Source organism: Nanorana parkeri, unplaced genomic scaffold, assembly GCF_000935625.1.
Source record: "Nanorana parkeri isolate BGI_ZX_2015 unplaced genomic scaffold, ASM93562v1 scaffold1128, whole genome shotgun sequence".
NCBI lineage: Eukaryota > Metazoa > Chordata > Amphibia > Anura > Dicroglossidae > Nanorana > Nanorana parkeri.
In genome coordinates, this window is record NW_017307396.1 from 1 (window position 1) to 23,706 (window position 23,706).

Sequence of the window (23,706 nt, forward strand, 5' to 3'; positions counted from 1 at the left end):
ATATATTTCGCTATCACAACGATCGGAGTCAGAATAGTGACAGTTGCTGATGATTTGAGGAAAATGAACACAAAAACACATCAGGTGCATAACTGCCCTCTCAAAGGCCCAGTGCTCGGAGACATGTCTCATAATATGAATGAAAAAGTCTCAGCAAGCACGCAAACACTGCCCTAGCGCTACCAGGAATCCTTTATAGATGCACATCATGAAATAAAGCTATACCTGGTCTTCAGCACGGACAGTCAGAGTGTCTTGGTTTAAAAGGTGGGTGACGCGTTTCACATCAAGCTGCAGAAACTCGTCTGTCTTGTAAACTTCAGTGAAATGTTGATGAATAAAGTCATCTGCTGTAGCTTTCAATTCTGGGCAATCAAGACATTCTGCTAGCACACTAATGCCTGGAAGCACAATGAGACAAAACTGATCATAGTTAGTCGGTTAGTTGGACGATTATTTTTTCGATCAGATAAAAAGTAATTAAATACCACTCTTAATTTAAAATAAAATACACAAATGCCGTGTTACAAACATAAAGTTTACTTCAGAATAAAACTGCATGCACAATTTTTGCAATCGCACTTCACAAGAACGCACGGCATTGCGCTACCGTGCATTCCAGTGCGAGTGATCACAGTGTGGGTAGGAGGCATGTTTGGGGTGCCATTAAAATGACTGGCACTGCAACACACCTCCCGCAGCAGAATTTGTCAGGCCGAAACTGAAAACTACTTTTTTCCCACCTTTTATAATTATTGTTTTTAATAATAGTATTTGTAAGCACATGGCACTTGAATAGCTTCAGCCAGGGAATGACAGTTGCCAGTGGCAAGATTGCGCAGACGGCAGCTGAATGTAAATACAGCAGGTAGTGGGCTGGTGCAATACCCATTCTGCAGCTCAGCGAAGCTAGTCCCCCTACAATCGGCACAAATAAAAATTCCAGCGTGTTTCTTTAGTGCTATGTTTGTGCTGTTTTGTGCCGTAAAAATTAACATTTGTGCTGCTTTTATTTTTAAGATAATAGCATTTGTTTAGTTTTTTTAAGATGATGACATCACCCAGCCCCCCAACACAGCAAAAAAACATGAAACCGGCCTGGTTAGTTAGTGCCATGTTTGTGCTGGTTTGGACTATTGAAATCGCCATTCTATCTCCTTTCTTTATCGCGTTAGTAACTATTTATTAAATGTCACCAAAGGTCACCCAGCCCCCCTACAACAGCCAAAAGACATGGAACCAGGTTGGCTGGTTAATAGCATGTTTGTGCTGGTTTGTACCATAAAAATGTACATTTGTGCAGCTTTTATTTTTAAGATAACAGCAATTATCTTAAAACCAAAGCGTACCTTTGGTGACCTTTAAATGCTGTTATCTTAAAAATTAAAGCAGCACAAATGTAAATTTTTACGGCACAAACCAACCAGTTGGGTTTCATGTCTTTTGGCTGTTGTAGGACGGCTGGGTGACCTAAATAGTTACTAACTCCAAAACGAAAGGGAGATAGAATGGAGATTTCAACTGTGCAAACCAGCACAAATGTGGCACTAACCAATCAGCCTAGGTTTGTGTCTTTTGGCTGTTGTAAAGGGGGCTGGGTGATGTCATCATCTTAGAAAAAAAACAATTGCTATTATCTTAAAAATAAAATCAGCACAAATGTTAATTTTTACAGCCCAAACGTGGCACTAAGCAACCAGCCAAGTTTCATGTCTTTTGTAGGGGGGCTGGGTGACCTTTAATAAATAGATAATAACTTGAAAACTAAAGGAGATTTAAAATGGCACAAACGTGGCACTAACTATCCAGCCCGGTATCATGTCTTTTGGCTTTTCTAAGGCCGACTGGGTGATGTCATCATCTTAAAAAAACAATTGCTATTATCTTAAAAATAAAAGCAGCACAAATGTTAATTTTTACGGCACAAAACAGCACAAACATAGCACTAAAGAAACACACTGGAATTTTTATTTATGCCGATTGTAGGGGGGCTAGCTTCGCTGAGCTACAGAATGGCTGTCACTGAAGCTATTCAAGCGCCGTGTGCTTACAAATACTATTGTTTAAAAAAAAAAATCAGTTTCGGCTTTACAAATTCTGCTGCAGGGCACTGCAGGACAGGAGGTAAGTTGCAGTGTCATTCAAACGCAATCTGCCTACAATACAATTATTTTTTTTAAATGTTTTAAAAAAGGTGGCAAAAAAATAGTAATTTTTGGTTTTGGCCTGACAGTTTCTGCTGCAGGAGGTGTGTTGCAGTGCCAGTCATTTTAATAGCACCCCAAACGCGCCTCCCACCCACAGTGTGATCGCCCGCACTGGAATGCACGGTACCACAATGCTGTGCGTTCCAGTGCAGTGTGATTGCAAAAAAATTGTGCATGCAGTTTTACCGGAGTTTTTATTTGTGCTGATTGTAGGGGGGGCAGCTTTGCTGAGCTCCATTCTGCTATTGGCCATTTCAGATTGGAATAGTCAATAGCAGGCTGGCTATTGCACTCGCCCACGGCTTGCTGTGCCCTCCTCCCAGCGTGGAGGAGAGAGCTAGGGTATCCAACCAACTAATCGATAATGAAAATAGTTGACAACTATTCTCATTATCGATTAGTTGGTTGCAGCCCTAATCATATTTAATTTATTTCTGGCTGCATTAATACAGAAAAAGGTGTATTTCAACAACTGTGTTGAAAGATGTCCAATACCTTGATGCACTACATACTGTTGTGCTAAGCCAAATGAGTCCTGAATAAAAGAAGCTGTCCAGAAACAGCCCAACAAACCACTTAGATCATCCATTTTGGGTGGACTTATCCTTTCGAGCATCTCCATAAAGAGTTCTCACAACGACCCAGAAAACAGTAGGTCCACCTGCACTCCTTACAGAGCTTCCGGTCCAAGTGGAAATAGTGGTGCTCGCAGTGACAATCACGGATGGTGCCGTGTACAACTGTCAATGAATGATATAAATCACCAGCACTCCGTAAATGATTTTTTTTTTTTAAAGTCCATTTATTTGGACTAACCGTCACACATAACGCATAATCCAACGTTTCGGGACCACGCAGGGTCCCTTTATCAGGGCAGAGATGTGACGTGAGATGTGACACAGAGATTTGTCACATCTCTGCCCTGATGAAGGGACCCTGCGTGGATTATGCAATATATGTGACGTTGCTGGTGATTTCTATCATTCACTCACAACCACCCAATCACTAATTCTTAGCATTCCTACCCAATGATAGAGCAACGTGGAATGCCACAAGTCATACAGCGTCTAAAGAAGGTTTACAGTCCAAGTCAAAGATGCAGGATTTCTAATCCACTTAAGGCATTACTACACAGATCAAATAAATATACTGCATGTGCATTATAATGACGGTATGCACATAATGCACATGATTGCTTGGAGGACCTCTCTCCCAGTTTGAAGGAAACAACTTCATCCTTTTATACATGTTAATAAATATTTCCATCTTACCTAAGCAGTTTGATGCATCCACCTGCTCTTTCAGGAAATCAACACACATTCTTTTGACAGGCTCTATCTGGTATTGATTAGCTGCATCCAACAGGGATTGCACATTGTTGCTATTCACTGAAATTCTAACAAAAACAAAAAAAAATTACAAAAAAAGTATACAAACAAATGTAAAACAAAATATTTATTCTTTAAATTGTTGCATTTGATATTTTTAGAGCCATTTTGTAGCAAAACAAAAACAGTGACAGATGCACTAATGTGAACCGAACCGCCAAGTAGCTTTTCATAGATTTTTGGCACCATGTTCCAAGTCTACAGATTTATTAGTAGAAGGTCCCATTAAAAAAGTCTAAAGGTGACCATACGCTAGTAGATTTTCGAAAGAACTTTCATACGAAACATCATTCGTTCAACTTTCTATTAGTTAATGGGGGCAAATAGATCATCAATTTTGACCATAGTGACAAAAAAAGTCAAAGGAGCAGGATGGAACATTTTTCTCGAACAAATTAAATTCTAATAGTGGATGTGGTTCTCATTCGGGAAACTCCATTCGTTCCAAAATCAAATGTTAAAATAAAACAAGATTTCGTTTGAGATTCGTCAAGTCTGTGATGGCATTATCAGGTGGCAAAGAAAGACCTTTTGTTGGTAAAGAAAGATCCTTTGTTCGGAAATCTACTAGTGTATGGCCAGTTTAAGAGAATCTACCATACAGGCACTGCTGTCAGTCACCTCTCCCCACAGGGATTCCTCCCTTCCCTCTCCGATCCTTCAGCGCTCAGTGGAGGCACGAACAGGGGAGGGGGTGGGCACAGCTGGTTCTGCCTCTAGATAAGCAGAGCCCACTGTCAATCAGCTAGCGGGGTGGATCTCGACAGTATTGTCGGGATCCATCCCGGCTGCTGTGTTCGCAGCATTGCCCGCTATATACTGAGTTTTGGGTTAGGGGAGGACGTTAGTATATGTCCTTCCGTGACCCTAAAGAGAACTATGGGATAAAAATGGTACCCCATAGTTCTCTTTTAAATATCATAATCTGTGCTAACAAATACACAAACAACTTACTGGAAGAAACCCACGAAAAGGCAGCAGAAGATTTAATTAATACCTTGCAGTGTATGCAAACTCCACCAGCTGCTCTATGATGTCTGGTTCTGCATCTTTAAGTTCTACTTCGAAAGACTTTGATTCAATCATGTTGGCTACGAAGAGAAAAAAAAAAAAACCTAATGAAAATGCAAATGTAATACAGAATTTCAAGAAATCCATACTTCTTCCACACATACTTCTGCTACAGCGTCTGTTCTTTCGCAGAGCACCAGATGGTCGATTTGCTGAAAAAGGATATCATGTATTAGGGCTCTAAAACTACTTTTTCAGTAATGGACTTAAACATGAAAAAAAAAAGGAGATTGCAATAGATATCTGCTTTTATTAAAATAAATATGTATTTGTATGGGCCATCCATGATTTAATAGGTGGGGAGAAACTTTTGTGATGTGTGACAAGGGGAAACCTGAAAACCGACTGAAAACCTAAAAGGAATAGCCCAGCTTTTGCAAAAAAATGTAATAAAATGCACACACATTAATAAGGTATGGACGTTCAGCTAAGGGGCAGGAAAAAGTATGAATGGACTGCAAGAGTGGTGATGTTCATGGATGGGCGCATGGGGTTGGGGATGTCACCGTGTTTCATGTCACACCCTGGATATGGGAATAACATGAAACATGGTCCAATATGTAAATTGTAGCCTCCAACAGAACATCACTATGGTTTTGTACAGCTCATCTTAAGTAGACCTAAACCTGAAGTCATTATTGGCATAACTTGAAGTGTGGCACAGCTGTTGTGATCTAGTTTTGACTGTCTGATACTGATACTGATACTCAGAGCATGCAGGTCAAAATCAAATGATAAAAAGGAAGTCCAATTGAGCGAATCTTGGGTACCTTTGTGTCTGCCAAAGCCTCCACCTACTTGTAACGGACCTTCTTTTACTGTGTCTGACCTCTTGCTGACAGACCATACCAGGGGCGTCCCGAGGCCTGGTGTCACCCGGAGCGGAGACCGGGTGACACCCCGTCGTGATGTCATCGCGTACGCAATGCCGTCATCGCGCAGTCATCTTATAGACGCCTGCCGGCAGCCATCTTCGTGATGGATGCCGGCAGAGAGAGGAGGGGGCGTTTACCCGGTGGGATGAGGTATGCCACCGGGTGCCCTCCTCTCTCCTGACATTGTCAGGCTCTCAGTCCATGACCAAGTACCCGACTTTTCAGAGGGGGCTACACCAAAATGATTGTCAGTCATTTTGGTGTCATCCATCCAATGAAGTCACCCGGGTGCGGGCTGCACCCCCCGTGATGCCACTGGACCATACTAAACTTAAAAAACCATACCTACCTTTTCCCCGGCTTCAAAAGTGTAGAAAGTCACGTCACTATCCCGCCGAGGAGAACCCAGGCATTGTTGAGTAATTCAAATCTAGGGAGAAGATGCTGTAGCACATTGCAGGATCATCTTCTAAGTGAGATTGATTTGGGCTACTCAACATTCCTCAAGATCTTTATTTGACCAACCAGAGAACCGCTGGATCGTTCAATTTAAATTCTTAAACAGGATAAGGGACACAACCAAGAATTGCGATGGCCGCATGTGGCCAGAAAAACATCCCAATGACATACCTACGAAGGTAAAACATCCAGGCAGATTCAGCTGCAGTGGGCAGGCTAGTTTCATTCTGGAGATGCATCTGTATGTTGGCCTGACCTACAAGTGACCTGACAAAGCTCACCGGTGTGTAACCCACCCAGACGTGTGACTAGAATATATGATGAAAACCTCTCCTAGGATTACAAGATACACGCTTAGGCCTGGTTCACACTGAGCGTTTTGTAGCGCTTTTTCTGCCGTAAAAAAAATCCCATTCATTTCTATGGCCCTGCTCACATCTGAGTGTTTTGCTCCAGTAAGCAAACGGCCTGTTGCTTGAAAAAGTTCAGAAAATAATGGCACCACCTGCGCGATCCGCGGTGGTGGGCGATTCTGTGACCGTGCATTGCTTCCAATGGGATATGTAGTCTTGAGACATTGAAACTGCATCACATCAAGCACCATGGAGAGAGACACAAAGCACACTGGGAATCCAGGAAGTTGGTGAAAGTGACGGGCAGACAGAAGGCAGCACTCACTACATAAAAGGGATTTTTTTTTAAAGTAAGCTTTGATTACATTATCAAAAACAACTCTAGTATGTATTCCTATTACAATGCTGATGTTATAACAGGACAGTATATGCTGTGACTTCAGTACTCCTTTAAGGTGGCTTTGTGGACTGTATTATGACACAGCCATCAATTTGCACACATACATCACAGACAATCCAATGAAATGCTACAAATGTGTAGAGAACAGTGGCAGACATCATTTGCCCAGTGATTGATACATCTGCCCAATGCCACACACAGAAAATACTTACTGGTAAACATCAGGTTAAAGAAATGACTGGCAGCTGCCAAAACCACGCGATGAGCTGGGATCTTTCTGTCTTGCACCATCAGAATAACATCACACAAGGTTTTCTAAAACGCATAATGAAAAGAAGAGAGCATGAGCATGAGACATTGTGAAGCCAGAAAACTGGAATTATAAGACGCGGCTCTATGTGCTTAGCATTCTGCAATATACACTGCCTGGCCAAAACAAGTCACCACTTGGATCTAGCTAAGCAAATAGGTCAGAGCTATAGGGGGGTTGCTTCATTTGATCGGGTCCAGTTTCAGCAACGGTATGTCCCCAAAAAATGAGCTCAGCTGCCTACCTGAATATACTGAATGACCAGGTTTTTCCATCAATGTATTTTTTCTTCCCTGATGGCACTCTGTACATATTCCAAGATGACAATGCCAGGATTCATCGGGCTCAAAGAATGGTTCAGGGAGCATGAGACATCATTTTCACACATGGTTTGGTCACCGCAGACCTTAAAAGGAGAACTATGAGGCGAGTGATTTTCACTCAGCCTCATAGTTCTAGCCGACCTGTGACTCCCCCCCTCCCCGATCCGCGATCTAGCCGACCTGGGATTCCCCCCCTCCCCGATCCGCCAGCGCTGACTGGAGGAACGGACGGGGGAGGGGGCTGGTACAGCTGGCTCTGCCTCTAGATAGGCAGAGCCAGCTGTCACTCACACAGCTGGGTGGATCTCTACAGTAATGTCGGGATCCGCTCCGGCGTCTCGGTATACTGCGAGCTGTAGCTCTCGGTATAGTGAGCGTTGGGTGACGGGAGGACGCTAGTTTGTGTCCTCCCGTTACCCTAAGGAGAACTATGGGGAAAAGCCCTGACCCCATAGTTCTCCTTTAATCCCATTGAGAAGATTGTGCTGGAGAAGACATTTTGCAGTTGTCTGACTCTCCCTTCATCACTACAAGATCTTGGTAAAAAATGAAAACAACTCTGGACAGAAATAAATGTTGTGACATCGCATAAACTTATCGAAACTATACAACAGCGAATGTGTACCAAAATTAAAGCTGAAGGCGGTCCAATTAAATATTAGAGTGTGTGACTTTTTTTTGGCAAGGAAGTGTACAATGGTGCTCACAAGATTGCATACCCCCTGGCAGAAAATGTTAGATGTGAACCATTTGTTTAAGAAAACATAAGTTCAGACCAAACGCATCTCTTCATTTGAATCAAATGAAACATTGCAGAATAACATAACCATTAAACACACCACACATCTATATCTAGGACATTATAAACTGGTCTTGTTGTAACTTGTAAAGTTTGCATACTCTTAGTTCCTTTGTCTTAATAAAGACTCTATGAAAGTTTTCAGATCTCAATAAAAAAAAAAAAAAAGACAAATACAAGATATAGACAGTGATGTGCATATCAAAGTTAGGAGGCCAGCCGCTGGCTCCCACCCGCCCTCTACATAATAAAAGATGTGACAATACACTTCTGTTGATTATCAATGTCGGTATCCCCAAGTGGTATGGAACCCTGGTGCCGTAGAACCGTAGAGTATATGGTTGGGACGATAAAGGCAACATGTAGGCTCAGGATTCTGCAAGCTTCAAGTGGGTAAATTTGGCAAAGTCTACATCAGGATTTGGATTGTGAGGTGGGACATTCGGGGCCTACATCTCACCTGTAGAAACAGGAAAGTAGTAAGGAGAAGGAAAGAGAACAAGATGGTAGAAAAAGAGAGTTGTATCCCACTGGCTCCATCACGCTGGGAGCATACCCTTAGTTCTTAATATTGTATATCCCCCTCAGCATCAATGACCACTTACAATCTTTTGTGACTGTTGTGAATGAGGCCCTTTACTTTCTCATGTGGTAACGCTGCACCTTTTTCTTGACAAAATGCCTCCAGGTCTGGTAAATCTTTTGGTTGTCTAGCGTGAACTGTGTGTTTGTGAACTCCCCTTGGTGGTTCGCACTGTATATCACACCTGCCCCCAAAAAGGAGAGATCCATCGCCATGCTTCACGGTAGGTCTTGTGCGCTTCTCTTCATAGGCCTTGTTGACTACTCTCCAAACACAGTGTTTATTGCTGTGACCATTAAGATCAATTTGGTCCCATCACTCTAAATTATTTTGAGGCTTCTCTAGATGCTGTTTGGGGTATTTTGGCATTAGTGCAATAAAGATGGCTTACATTTTACAAATTCTGCCCGGCCTATGTAAACTTCTGAGCACAACTGTACCTACTACGGGGGAAATTTATCATAACTGGAGCAGACAGAATCTGTAACAGCTGCCTATAGCAACCAATCAGCTTCTCTCTTCAGTTTTTGTTCAGTTAATCTGCGAGATAAAAGAGAGAAGCTGATTGGTTGCCATGGACAACTGCTCCAGATTCCCTTTGCTCCAGTTCTGATACACTCTCCTCTATGAATGGTTAGTTTGCATTACATGATTTTTATGGACTTTTTTCACACTACCACTACACACTTAGACCCCATTCACACCAGAGCGACAGCATTTTCCATGCGCGTTTCACAGGCGTCTTCTGTTTATAAGCAATCTCGTTTTAAGACGTGGTTGCAGCTCGTTTTACAGTTGTCCAATGAAAAGAAGTATCCGCTGCAAAAATGTGCTAAAAAAAAATGCACTGATTAGCGCGTTTACATTGAAGTCTATGGAGAAAAATGGGCTGATAAGCAGCACAAAAAAAGCCCATGGACTATTTCAAACACCAGGTGTTTTTTGTTGTGCAATTCAGCGTGAACAATCCCCATAGGAATACATGGGATTTTATGTTGCATGCGTTTCAGCGTGGGAAAAAAACGCCTTGGTGTAAATGGGGCCTAAAAAACGGATTCCAGAACTGACTCTGACCATCTTAGTCCAGCTGTGTATACCACTGCAGCTTATTTAGAACTAAACGCACATTTGAACGTTTAGCAATGTACAATTGTGTCTGATGAAGCGCAATGATTGGACAGTGTAGAAAATTTAGTATGATTATTAGAATTTGTAACAATCATAATGAGTTGTGACACCAGACATTTGAGGGCTTCAATGTTTGGTTGAGAGCTGAAATAAGCAAACTGACAACCTTGACAGTCGGCATGCCTTGCAAGGAACTGTTTTGGGAGACATTAAATTGGTGGGTAAAGCTCCTTTCCAGTCCTCATTCACACTGGCCTCGTGTGTTTATATGCAGAGATCTGTCAGTCTAGATGCTTTGTTTATGCTTCTAGATGTTAAAAATGACGTGCACACATATACGTTTACATGCATCTGTCCTTTGTCCATCGAAGTAGACAATGAGATTTCAAGAAATAAACGCGTCTTGCATTACATACGTTTTGGTGCGTTTAGAAGCTCACATCAATTCCTAAACGCACCTGACTTCTATTTTTCCTAAACGCAGCAAAACATGCTGCAGATAAAAGCATCTAAACGCAAGGTGTGAATGGATCCATTGGAGATCGTTATATATGTATATATATATTGGATGTTGGAAGTATCTTCAATGTCCTCTTTATTTTGGGGACACCCGTTCCCCTCATTGCCGACACCCGTTCCCCTCATTGCCGACAAACGTTCCCCTCATTGACGACAAACGTTCCCCTCATTGACGACACCCGTTCCTCTCATTGCCTACACCCGTTCTCCTCATTGCCGACACCCGTTCCCCTCATTGCCGACACCCGTTCCCCTCATTGCCGACACCCGTTACCCTCATTGCCGACACCCGTTACCCTCATTGCCGACACCCGTTACCCTCATTGCCGACACCCGTTCCCCTCATTGCCGACACCCGTTCCTCTCATTGCCGACACCCGTTCCCCTCATTGCTGACACCCGTTCCCCTCATTGCTGACACCCGTTCCTCTCATTGCCGACACCCGTTCCCCTCATTGCTGACACCCGTTCCTCTCATTTCCCCCTCAAGTATAAAACATGAGAGAAAACTCCCCAATGTATTGAAAGAAAGCACTAGAACCCTGGCAGGGGTTTTACCCTTTCCCCACTCTATCCAAGACTTGGTTGTGACTGCTGTTGGGTCTTAGTGAAAACCTGTGGCTGGCTGCTTCCTTTCATACACAGGGATCTGTTTATAATGGAGAATAGCACTATCTGCAGGTCATTGAAATATTTACTTAAAACTTCACAATTATTGGATAAAATGTGCAGTGCCGTGTGGATCCTGTGGTGCCATTAGAAATGCTGCACAGGACACTATGGGATAGGCGCAGAGCCATGTCAAAGTCATGTGACACGTTTTCTCCTCCTGTCACTCTTAAAGTGGACCTTTACCCCCTGTCACTAAACATCAGCGCAGAACATAACTCTGCGTGCTGATATGAAATCATCTGACTTTCACTAGTTGAAGAAACATGTTTTTCTTTTACTTCCTGGTCCTCTTAGGCATTAGTGATGCAAGCCTGTGCCTGAGATGCATCCTGGGAAGGTTACATCACAGAACATTGCTGGGAAATCTCATCTGTAATCTGCAGAATCTCACGAGATCTTAGGAAAAGGCAATTTCCTCCCCTGAGATGATGTGCATGGCCACGTGTCCTAGTCACATGTGCCAGAGTTCCAGGAAGTAAAGGGAGAGCTGGTAACCAGCCCTTAGTAAAAACAGCCGTTCTACAAAGAATGGATAGTAAAGAGAAATGAGGTATGCACAGACTACAAAGCCAGCGATTACCTAGAAGTATGTGTTTGTAGATTGCCATTACTAAACATTTCTAATGGTGCCGTTGTTGTCATTTTAAAGATACGGGTGAGGTTCCTCTTTAACTTGTTTCATGGCTCTGCAGGCACATATGGAAGGCATAAGATGAGTATTCTTTTCTTTTGAAAGCAGCAGTGTGGCCATAGCTTTTTAAATCGGTGCCCGAAGTCACCGATACAGAACACAAATACAGATAAAGTGTTTTTCTCCAGGTTTCCTCATCTGTATCCCTCTGCCTGCAGCTAAAGCTCTTTTTTAAAATTTTGGATAGATTAGAAGACGGATAAACCCACTGTCGGGTTTTTTTTTCTGTTTCTCATTATGGAGATTCCCCTTCACTTCCTGCCTTGTAAACTCAACAGGAAGTGAGAGGATATATTTACAATGTGAGGGAGATCCCCAGTTGTCATGGGAATTGTCCCCATTGGAAGATTTCCCTTCTATTCCTGTTCTGGTGGCAACTAAAAATCTTGGATCTCCCCTCACTCCTGTTGTCAAAGGGGATAAGAACAATTAGAGTGAATCTTCCTAACAAATACACAGATAGCAATAAATACCTGACAAGGTTCTAACCCCTCATCACCCTTTCCAAAGCTAAAACAAGGGTTTTGCTTTTCCTTAAAGTTCAATGAAACCAACACTATATACACTATATTGCCAAAAGTATTGGGACGCTTGCCTTTACATGAACTTTAATGGAATCCCAGTCTTAGTCTGTAGGGTTCAATATTGGGTTGGCCCGCCCTTTGCAGCTATAACAGCTTCAACTCTTCTGGGAAGGCGTCCACAAGGTTTAGGAGTGTGTCTATGGCAATGTTTGACCATTCTTCCAGAAGCGCAGTTGTGAGGTCAGGTACTGATGTTGGAGGAGAAGGCCGGGCTCGCAGTCTCTGCTCGAATTCATTCCAAAGGTGTTCTATCGGGTCAGGTAGGACTCTGTGCAGGCCAGTCAAGTTCCTCCACCCCAAACTCCCTCATCCATGTCTTTATAGACCTTGCTTTGTGTCATGGTGCGCAGTCATGTTGGAACCGGAAGGGGCTATCCCCAAACTGTTCCCACAAAGTTGGAAGCATGAAATTGTCCAAAATGTCTTGGTATGCTGATGCCTTAAGAGTTCCCTTCACTTGAACTAAGGGGCCAAGCCCAACCCCTGAACAACAACCCCACACCATAATCCCCCCTCCACCAAACTTTACACTTGGCACAATGCGGTCAGGCAAGTACTGTTGTCCTGGTAAACGCCAAACCCAGACACTTCCATCGGATTGCCAGAGAAGCGTGATTCGTCACTCCAGAGAACACGTCTCCACTTCTCTAGAGTCCAGGGGTGGCGTGCGTTTCACCACAGTATCCGACGCTTTGCATTGCACTTGGTGATGTAAGGCTTGGATGCAGCTGCTTGGCCATGGAAACTGTGAATGTTATTTGTTGTATTGATGAACTGATTAATATGTTTAAATTTATATATTACTAACGTGTGTGTTACAAGCTGTATTAGAAATTATTATCAATGAATCTGCAAATGCTTTTAATCTGCTTGCCAAACAGAGAACCTAGGCTGCGTATTTTCAATTACTGGCACAGAGCATAACAAGCAGCGCCCAAGACCCCCCTTCCCCCCCCTGTCACAGAGTATAACTTTTTAACCACACATGTACAGCTGCAGCTTATGTCTAAGACCCCCCTTCCCTTCCTGTCACAGATTGTAATGACTGTTTGAGTGAAGTGTCTCATCATGACACAGTCTAACTAAAGAGAAGTTACAAGACATGCAAAAGCAAGCATCAGCACATGAGAAAAGATAGCTGGCACAAGAGGGGGGGGGCACACAAGACCAGGGCACATACATCAGCATTGAGAGTAAGCCAATCCTCCCCAAATCATTGTATGGGTATACAGTATTATTGAGCCATGGGCAAAGCCTTGTCTCAAGAGGAGGGATGGTAGAGATAAATGAGAGTGTTCACAGTATATGGCTTTGTACACTACTAAAAAAACTTTTTTTGTATGACATGCCCCACATGTGCCAAATACCATGCACAGGGGGGGTCTGAAACCCCAACAGGTCGGTTCTCACAAACCTTTATCCACACCAATGGCAGAACTAATAGCCCTGACACGAGCATGTATATTAGGTACAGGCAAGAAGGTAACAATATACACAGATAGACAGTATGCCTTCTCCACGACACATACTTTTGCTGCACAATGGAAAAGGAGGGGGATGGTAACGGCTACAGGCAAGCCAGTTAAACACAAACAGTTACTAATTGATTTACTACAAAGTATAGTTCTACCCGCACAGCTGGCAATCTGTAAATGTGCAGCACATACTACTGGACAGGATGAGGTTTCTATAGGAAACAGGAAGGCAGATGAAGCAGCCAAACAGGCTGCCCAAGGCAGACCACAGACTATATGCCTAAAAGAGGCATTAGCTATAACACATGACATTTTGAAAGAAATGCAAGGTAATGCCCCTCACACTGAACAACAACAGTGGGCGCGCAAAGGGTACACGCAGGACAATGAAGGAATATGGCAAGGTGATAAACCAGTGCTTCCCAGGTCCCTCTACAGATTAGCAGCTTTGGTGACACATGGTATCACACATGTGTCAACAGGAGGGATGGTCCAGACTATTCTGAGCAGGTTTGAAGCACCGGGGATACAAACTTACTTTAAAAAATTTGTATACACTGTTCTACTTGTGCTGCTATCAACCCTGGTAAGTCCCTAAAGGTCCCCAAGGGTACATTCCCACAACCAAAATACCCTTTCCAGAATATTTGTATGGACTTTATCGAATTAACACCAGCGGAAGGTAAGAAATACTGTTTGGTTATTGTGGATATGTTCTCTAAATGGGTAGAAGCTTTCCCCACAACCAAGGCTGACAGTATTACAGTAGCAAAGTGTCTAGCCAGGGAAATTATACCACGGTTCGGGATACCAGAAAAGGTATATAGTGACAATGGATCACATTTTGTCAATGAAGTAATAGAAAACCTTACCCAAAGTCTTAAAATACAAGTAAAACATCATTGTTCCTATCACCCACAATCAGCAGGCCTAGTGGAACGCCATAACGGCATTCTAAAGAATAAACTGGCTAAAATCAAATTTGAAACAGGGAAAAATTGGATATGGGGATTACCTGCTGCATTGCTTAGTATGAGAATTACAATAAATAGAACAGGATTAAGCCCGTATGAAATACTGTATGGCAGACAATTTAGAATACCTGACCTTGATGTTTCAGACAAAGATCCGGAGGAGTGGGAATTAGCAGAATACCTACGAGCAGCACTAGAGACCAGAGCAAAGTATCAGAGACCCCCAGATATAACCAGAGAGACAGACCACGTCCTCAAACCAGGAGATTGGGTATGGATAAAGGTAATTAAGCGAAAAGCATGGTGTGCCCCTAGATGGGAGGGCCCGTATCAAGTTCTAATATCCACCCCCACAGCTATACGAGTTAAGGAGAAGAAATCCTGGGTACATATTACACACTGTAAGATAGCCACCGTAAGCGAAGGGACAGAGCAGGGAACATCCACTGAACCCCAACCAGTTGAAAGTCCGGCTACAAAGGGGAGTGGAACTCAATAGGAGCACTCGTCTCAAACCGGTGAACAAATCAACCCTGGGATAAAGGTTCATAGGGATGGCAAATTTAGACAGGGACAGGTGGGCTATACTCAAACCAGGATTCTTTAAAACCCAATTAGGACGAACACTAATTGTGATATTACTGACACATACTACTGGACAGGATGAGGTTTCTATAGGAAACAGGAAGGCAGATGAAGCAGCCAAACAGGCTGCCCAAGGCAGACCACAGACTATATGCCTAAAAGAGGCATTAGCTATAACACATGACATTTTGAAAGAAATGCAAGGTAATGCCCCTCACATTGAACAACAACAGTGGGCGCGCAAAGGGTACACGCAGGACAATGAAGGAATATGGCGAGGTGATAAACCAGTGCTTCCCAGGTCCCTCTACAGATTAGCAGCTTTGGTGACACATGGTATCACACATGTGTCAACAGGAGGGATGGTCCAGACTATTCTGAGCAGGTTTGAAGCACCGGGGATACAAACTTACTTTAAAAATTTTGTATACACTGTTCTACTTGTGCTGCTATCAACCCTGGTAAGTCCCTAAAGGTCCCCAAGGGTACATTCCCACAACCGCAATACCCTTTCCAGAATATTTGTATGGACTTTATCGAATTAACACCAGCAGAAGGTAAGAAATACGGTTTGGTTATTGTGGATATGTTCTCTAAATGGGTAGAAGCTTTCCCCACAACCAAGGCTGACAGTATTACAGTAGCAAAGTGTCTAGCCAGGGAAATTATACCACGGTTCGGGATACCAGAAAAGGTATATAGTGACAATGGATCACATTTTGTCAATGAAGTAATAGAAAACCTTACCCAAAGTCTTAAAATACAAGTAACAAATCATTGTTCCTATCACCCACAATCAGCAGGCCTAGTGGAACGCCATAACAGCATTCTAAAGAATAAACTGGCTAAAATCAAATTTGAAACAGGGAAAAATTGGATATGGGGACTACCTGCTGCATTGCTTAGTATGTGAACTACAATAAATAAAACAGGACAGATTGCGGTAACTTTAAAAAATCCCAAACAGACACACACACACACACACACACATATAAAATGGGAATAACTGTCAAGGGGGAGGACCCTTGGGCTATGTTCTATATAAAATAACACCACCTATTAGTAATAATAGTGATGTCATGAACATCACTGTCACACCCAGTACCGAGAACACCATACAAGGCCATGTACTAACCACAGAGGATCTCTGGGCCATTGAAACGGGTTATACAGATAAGAATGAATGGTTACAATGGGTAAATTATACTACCAGACAGGCTAACAAATCTGATTGTATAGTATGTGCAGGAGCCAGACCGGCTCTTGCTACAGTTCCCATACCACAAGAAGTAAACCTGACATGTATATTATCTTTGATGCAAACTAACATAACACTTTCTGGGTGTGAATATGAAAATGCTCTTTTTCCCAGAACCACCATGAAATCCAAACCCACCGGAGTAACAGTATTTAAGGGTAATTATGTCTGTTTGAACAACACAATGAACCCAGGGTTGTCTTTCAGATATTGTGACCTGACCCACCAAGTGTCATCCAGCGGCACGTGCAAACCTAATATGTTTTCTAATCAAACTTTATCCCTAGCAGACATATGGTGGATATGCGGAGATGGTACCCACCTTATGGAAAACATGGTCAGGTACTTGTGCCCTGGTGAAATTAATACAACCATTTCTGATATTGTCCGGACAAGGAGGAGAAGGTATTAATAAAATGTTAATCAGACACCGGAAAGATCATTACAGGAGTAAAAGAGCAATTCCCCAAGGAAGTTTTGATAATAGAGTTTATATTGATGCTATTGGTGTACCACGGGGAGTGCCGGATGAATTTAAAGCAAGAAATCAAATTTCTGCAGGGTTTGAGTCATTAATCCCTATGATAACAATTAACAAAATATAGACTGGATTAACTATATATATTTTAATCAGCAGCGATTTGTCGGCTACACTAGGGATGCAGTTAAGGGTCTCGCTGAACAGCTGGATGCCACGTCACTGGTAGCGTGGCAGAATAGAATGGCACTTGATATGCTTTTAGCTGAGAAAGGTGGAGCCTGCGCCCTGTTTGGAACCTCATGATGCACAGCTCTATGAACGCTCTACAAAACTTACAAACTTGAAAATCCCATTGTTTTCTATGGGTATGGTTCACACCTTTCCGTATTTCAGCCCGTCTGAACGCCCTACAAAACGGCCTACGCCCAAAGAAGTACATGTACTTCTTTGGGCCATTTTGGATTGGGATACAGCCAAGTAGCCTTCGGAATCGCGCGACGGTCGCGCGATTTTTTAACCGCGAATCGCGGTAAAAAACCGCGTGACGGTCGCGCGACAGACGTGCATGCGTAATACGCCTAGGTGTGAACCCAGCCTAAGTGAGGAACAAGTCCGAACTTATTGGATTGTCTGTATTGAGTTTTCCCGTGCACGAATAAAACAAATGTAAATCTTTTCAAATATACCATTGCCTCGTCTCGATATATATGCTGGGATTCCGTCAACAAAACCCATTCCATGAAGCTCTCTACACACTGTTGCTGTGCCAATCTGAAGGCCACACAAAGTTTGGAGGTCTGTAGCTATTGACTCTGCAGACAGTTGGCAACTTCTGCGCAATGTGCGCTTCAGCATGAGCTGACCCCGCTCTGTCATTTTACGTGGCCTACCACTTTGTGGGTAAGTTGCTGTTGTTCCCGGTTGCTTCCACTTTGTTATAATACCAATAACAGGTGACCGTGGAATATTTAGTAGCCAGGACATTTCACAGAACCCCTGAATCCAATGATTTGGAGGGGTGTTCCAATACTTTTGGTAATATAGTTTATGTTGTGATCCACTGCAATGCCGGTCCATCAGCTGCCACTGTATTTGTGTGCTGGGTTCCCATCTATATAATAAATGGCACTACGGCATACCTTGTTGTCCATTGACATGCCATAAAACACGGCCTTTACTGCGTGCAAGTCCCCGCTCACCCCTTCGAGCTTTGACGTGTGCTTAAAACGTGTGTGCTGCTTGCAGTGCCATTACTTGATAATGACACCCCAAATGCAGCCAGTAAAATGCGCGTGAAAAAAACCAGGACGCATGGGGCTGAAAACACTGCATGAGCTACTGTGCCGTGTTTGTTGCGCATCCAGCAAAACATGCACCAACGCACATTCGCATGCGTTCCCACATCACATAGTGTGAGCGGGATGTAAAGTATTAATAAAACCAAAACTTCTTTTTTTTAGTTTGGAATAGAATGGAGAGGGATTTGAACCCCCATCAGGTTCTTCTTGTTGTCTGTGTCCCCATTAGGGAGATTAATTATCTTTATTTGTCCTGGTGATCGCTATCACTGAAAGTAAATCAAAAACTTTGGGTTGTCACTCGCACAGGAATAGATGGGAAATCCTCCAATTGGGGAAGCTGGTTCTAGTGACCTGTGATCAGGCTGGGCTCGGTGTGAACTCAGTTTGACCCCGCCCACTGAAAACAATGACCGCCACCCCCTCCTCCCAGGCCAATCAGTGGGGGCATTCTCCGCCCCTTTTGAGACATATAAATGCAGGTGGGGAATCCAATCCCACCCCCAATCCCCCCGGCAACCCTATTGGGCCAGGCGAGAGGGTGCCAGTCACTGTTTGAGCAGACTGGAATCACACCTAGCCTAGGCCTGTCACTACTGGTGGCCACCCGGGAATGACCTAACTTTGGAGGATTTCCTCTCACTTCCTGTTGTGGCTATGTGACAGGAAGTGAAGGGAAATCTCCCCAATGGGACATAGCTGGCAGAGAAATAGCTGTCAGGGGTTATAACCCCCCTTATTTATATATTTTGTGTTGAGTTGTACTTTAATGCACATAGCTGTGCCATGGATATGAGCAGATTCTGATAAGAAGGTCAGTGAACAGTTCTGAGGTGTCGGCCTGTGTGTGTTGTAGTACCACGGGGACGCACCGGCCATTGATGAGTGTAGTTCTGCACACAGGTTACCTGCTTCCTCATGACATTCATCACTCCCATAAAGCTGGCCAGCAGCTTGGCTTCCTCCCTGGCGGCGAATTTCTTCTCGGTTTTCTTCTTGCTACTGGTTTTCTCGGCGCCCTGCGCTGCCATTCTCCTCCGTTTCCGCCCTCAGCCCCGCCCCGCTTCCCCACCGGATCACACAGCGGCCCTCCACCGTAAACAACAACAAAAACACACGACCCGGCGGCAGCACCAAGGCTCCACTCACTCGGCACGGCCAGCTCCGCGCTGCTATTGGCTGCCGATGACGAGGTCCTGAGCTTTGGGTGCTTTGATTGGCTGGCTGGCTGCGACGGCGCATTGCTCTTCTCTCCGCCCAGTGACGTCAGGGGCTTGTCTAAGAGCTGTGCTGGGTGTAAGTGTGGGGATGGGAGTCATAGTGAATTCGGCTCCCAGCAGATTTACATTGTATAGTAGTTTGGTTAATATTTTTCAAACAAAAAAAAAAAGTAGTTTATGGTTCATTCATGTCCTAATAAAGAGCCTGTGCAGAAGTCATATTCCAACTGGAGTGCAGACAGGGAGGTGATAGAGACTGTACTAAGGGATTACAAACATCTTATGATGAACATAAAGCTATATATTTAACCTTTGCTTTAAATGTGGTACATTCACACCACATACAGTGCATTCCGGTCCGATTCTGGCCGATTTATTCCCCATTCGCACTTTCCTGTTATGGTGCAATACATTCATTATTGTGATAACGCACGGTATAACTCATTATTATGCGTTACTTTAAAGTTCCACTCCAGGCAGGATAAAAACTAGGGATGCACCAATACCGTTTTTTGGTATCGAGTACCGATTTCGTTTGGTACACGCCCATACCTAATACCGATACCAGAACTCCCATTAAGGAAGCCACCTTTTTTTTTTACTTTTTTATCACTTTTTACTTTTTTTTATTTATTTTTTTACTTTTTACATTTTTATTTATCTTGTCATCTTTTACTTTTTTTTATATATATAATTTTTTATCCTATAATTTTTTATTTATAATTATTTTCTTTTTTTATATTTTTCTTACTATTGTTTACTTTTCTTTTTTAATGTAATTATTATTACTTATTATTTCTTACTTATTTTTATTTATGTCATAATTTTTTTATCATTTTTTTTTCACCTTACTTTATTGCTGTCACACAGGAGCTAACAAGTTACTGTGTGATAGCATTTGGAGGTGGTTACTAAACAGACCAAGACCAGACTGAGTAGTTTCGCCACAGCTGGTTGCCCAGCTCTGTTTGCCCAGCTGTAGTAAAATCACAAATTCCATCATGCTCTGTTACTTGGAGTCATGCCTGTGCCTGTCAGAGTCTTGAAATGCCTCATGGGCCTTGTAGTTCCACAAAAACTGAAATGCCAAGGTTTCCTATCCCTGGTCCAGAGGCGTGTTCAGTTCCCTAGCCAAGCATTGAGTAGCTGTTCTGTAGCACTTCAGTTCGCTGCAGCAGCTTCAGTGAAGCTGTACAGTGCTAAGCAAAATGGCGGAGGACAATATTTGTGACTAATAAATAACATTTTCCAACAAATATTTTGTGTTCTTGTCCACCAAAACATTCAATTGTAAGTTCCCCCACTGAATTGATTTCCTCCATCGGGGTTCAGGCACCTTTCTCCAGCGCTGCCAGGTGTGCCCACAGTTAAAATGGCCACTGGTGCTCTGTGCCCACCTTCTCCGTCACACTCAGCACTCATCCACACATGCATCCACATTCACTTCTGCTGCGAGTGCTAAGTTAGCAATGCTGAGCGCTGACTTGTAGCAAAGCGGTCAGCCTCGGTTTGCTAACTCAGCACTCGCAGCGGCTGAGCAACTGAACGTGCAGTACAGCCTTCTCGGCCAAACCTCTCACTTCTAACTAAACCGGAAGTCAGATGGTTGGAGAACTTGAGGAGTTGGAACTTTCGATAGAACACCGGCAGCCAGGGGAATAAGTAATATATCCTTTTCCTCTACCACATAGGATCACCATACACCTTACAAACTGACTGGACAATACTTGCAGAATCAACTTTACATTTACCAAAACAATGTAATATGAGGACCGGCCTCATCTAACCAATCTGCATCCTATCAGGCAAGTACTTGTACTACACAGTTGTTGGCAGATCTAAAGTAGATCTAAAGTAGATTGTACAATCAGATTGAAGCGTGTGCTGAGCTATATATTTAACCTTTGCTTTAAATGTGGTACATTCACACCACATACAGTGCATTCCGGTCCGATTCTGGCCGGAACGCACTGCCTCGCATTGCGGCCGGCTCACTCTTTTGTCGGGCAGGAGGGGGCGTGGCTGGCCATTGAAGTGAATGGCACCGTAGCCACGCACTCCGGCCTCAATGCGATCGCCCGCACGGGATTGCAAGGCATATTGTTCCTGCAGTCTGGTCTGGTGCGATCAAAACAGTGCTTGCAGCATTTTGAGTGCACCGGACCGGACCGCAGGCACGATGTGCCTTGCGATCCCGAGCGGGCAATCGCATTGCGGCCGGAGGGCTACGGTGCCATTCACTTCAATGGCCACGCCCCCTCCTGCCCGACAAAAAAGTGAGCCGGCCGCAATGCGAGGCAGTGTGTTCCGGCCAAAATCGGGCCGGAACGCACTGCATATGGTGTGAACGAGGCCTTAAGTGTCAAATCAAAGTTATGCAGACAGGTGTTTTTGCTTGGCGGAGATCAAACACAGTCAATCACAGTACAGCAATTCCAGCAGCCGGGATGATTCTAGAAACAACAGTTCTTGTAGTTCCACAAGCACTGTTCAATACACAAAACACGGATATCGACCGGGGTTGTAGGGGACGAGAGATGTAGCCGGTATCTACTTCTTACTCTAACTTCTACTTCACTTTTTGTCTTCTCTTTCTGTTCCATGTCTTCCTTCTTCCGGGGAACTACCCTGGCCACCTCTTTTTGTTTGTCTTCTATGCTAGCTTGCCCTAGCCCATGCGTGGCACCAGAAAACGCTCTTTTCAGTGTTATAACACAGTAGTCTACCTCTAACCCGTTCTACTGCTAAACTTAGGTAATGTGTGGGAAATGGGTGTATACTAGGGATGTCCCGATGCCACTTTTTCAGGCCCAAGTACAAGTACAAGTACTTCCCCTCATGTACTTGCCGATACCAATTACCGATACTTTTTCTTAAAGGGACAGGAACTTTAAATGATCCATAATACAACTACGTGTTCTGTACTATGGATCCTGATTTAACCTATGCATGTTAGCAGCGAAGAATTGTAACTCTATTGCTGGAGTTTAGTGGAGGTATGTGCTGTATATATGTACTACATATACATTACACACGTCCAGTACACTATAGCAATAGATTTACAGCCAGCCCCGTCCCAGCTTCCCTCACTCACAGTTTCACGCCGATCCCTGTTGCCTCACGCGGTGCCTCTCGGCAACCGGAGCAGCAGTGACGCGACGCTCGGCGAGGTAAGTAAGAAGAAAAAAAAACAACATAGCGCAAGCTTTGGCGCTAGGCATCGGGGAATTTTGATAAGTACAAGTACTTGTCAAAATGCCCTGTATCGGGCCTGATTCCGATGCTAGCATCGGTATCGGGACATCCCTAGTGAAAACTATAACTGACCTCTAGGTATCTAACAGTATAAGGCAGTCATTTACAAGTTGAGTGTAGGCAAAAAGATTTCAGTTATGGGTGGGCACTGGGAATTTCTGTAACCTCTTCCATTATGTTCTCCTCTCTATTAATGTCTTGCTGTACATTTTTCCTGACCTGCAACCTGGGTATAAACCACACCACAGAGAGACGCCTTTATAGCAGCTATGGCAGGCAAGATAAAATCACACATTAGCTCGTATCTGTACCATATAACCGCTTGAATTCTGTCCCAGTCCTGCTGACTTGTAAGCTCCTTGAGGGCAGGGACTGATGTGAAGTGCTACATACATTGATAGCACTATATAAATACCTGAAATAATTACATCTGACAGTGGTGTGCAACAGCTTTTGGAATAGAATAGCCTGGCAGGGGAGATTGCCCCATCCACAATATTTAGCATGGGTGGGGGAATTGAGCTTCGGTTTCTCCTTTCTTTCTCTCTCTCTTTCTTTCTCTCTATGTCGTATATAGTACATGTACAGTACATATAGAGTGCCTGCAACAATACATTCACAATTATCCTCTGCTAACATATAGATCAGTTAATCCATTCATGTTAGCAGAGTATAATTGTAAATGTATTGTCCGCACTGTATGAGCAGTGTGTACTCTATATATACTCTATATGTAGTACATATAGAGTATATACTGCTCATACAGTGCAGACAATACATTTACAAATAAACTTTGCA

The 23,706-nt window shown here is 43.5% G+C and overlaps 1 protein-coding gene across 1 annotated transcript; it reads right to left on the reverse strand.

The window, feature by feature from the left end:
• Positions 1 to 225: 225 nt before the first annotated feature.
• On the reverse strand, positions 226 to 19,611 carry LOC108796537 (kelch-like protein 7; the record flags this gene model as incomplete). Its single annotated transcript, XM_018568031.1, has 6 exons — positions 19,342 to 19,611; positions 6,966 to 7,068; positions 4,771 to 4,818; positions 4,593 to 4,686; positions 3,479 to 3,603; positions 226 to 401 (listed from the first exon to the last, which is right to left on the reverse strand). Coding segments are annotated over exons 1-6 (669 nt in total), but the record flags the coding sequence as incomplete, so codon positions are not given.
• Positions 19,612 to 23,706: the final 4,095 nt, after the last annotated feature.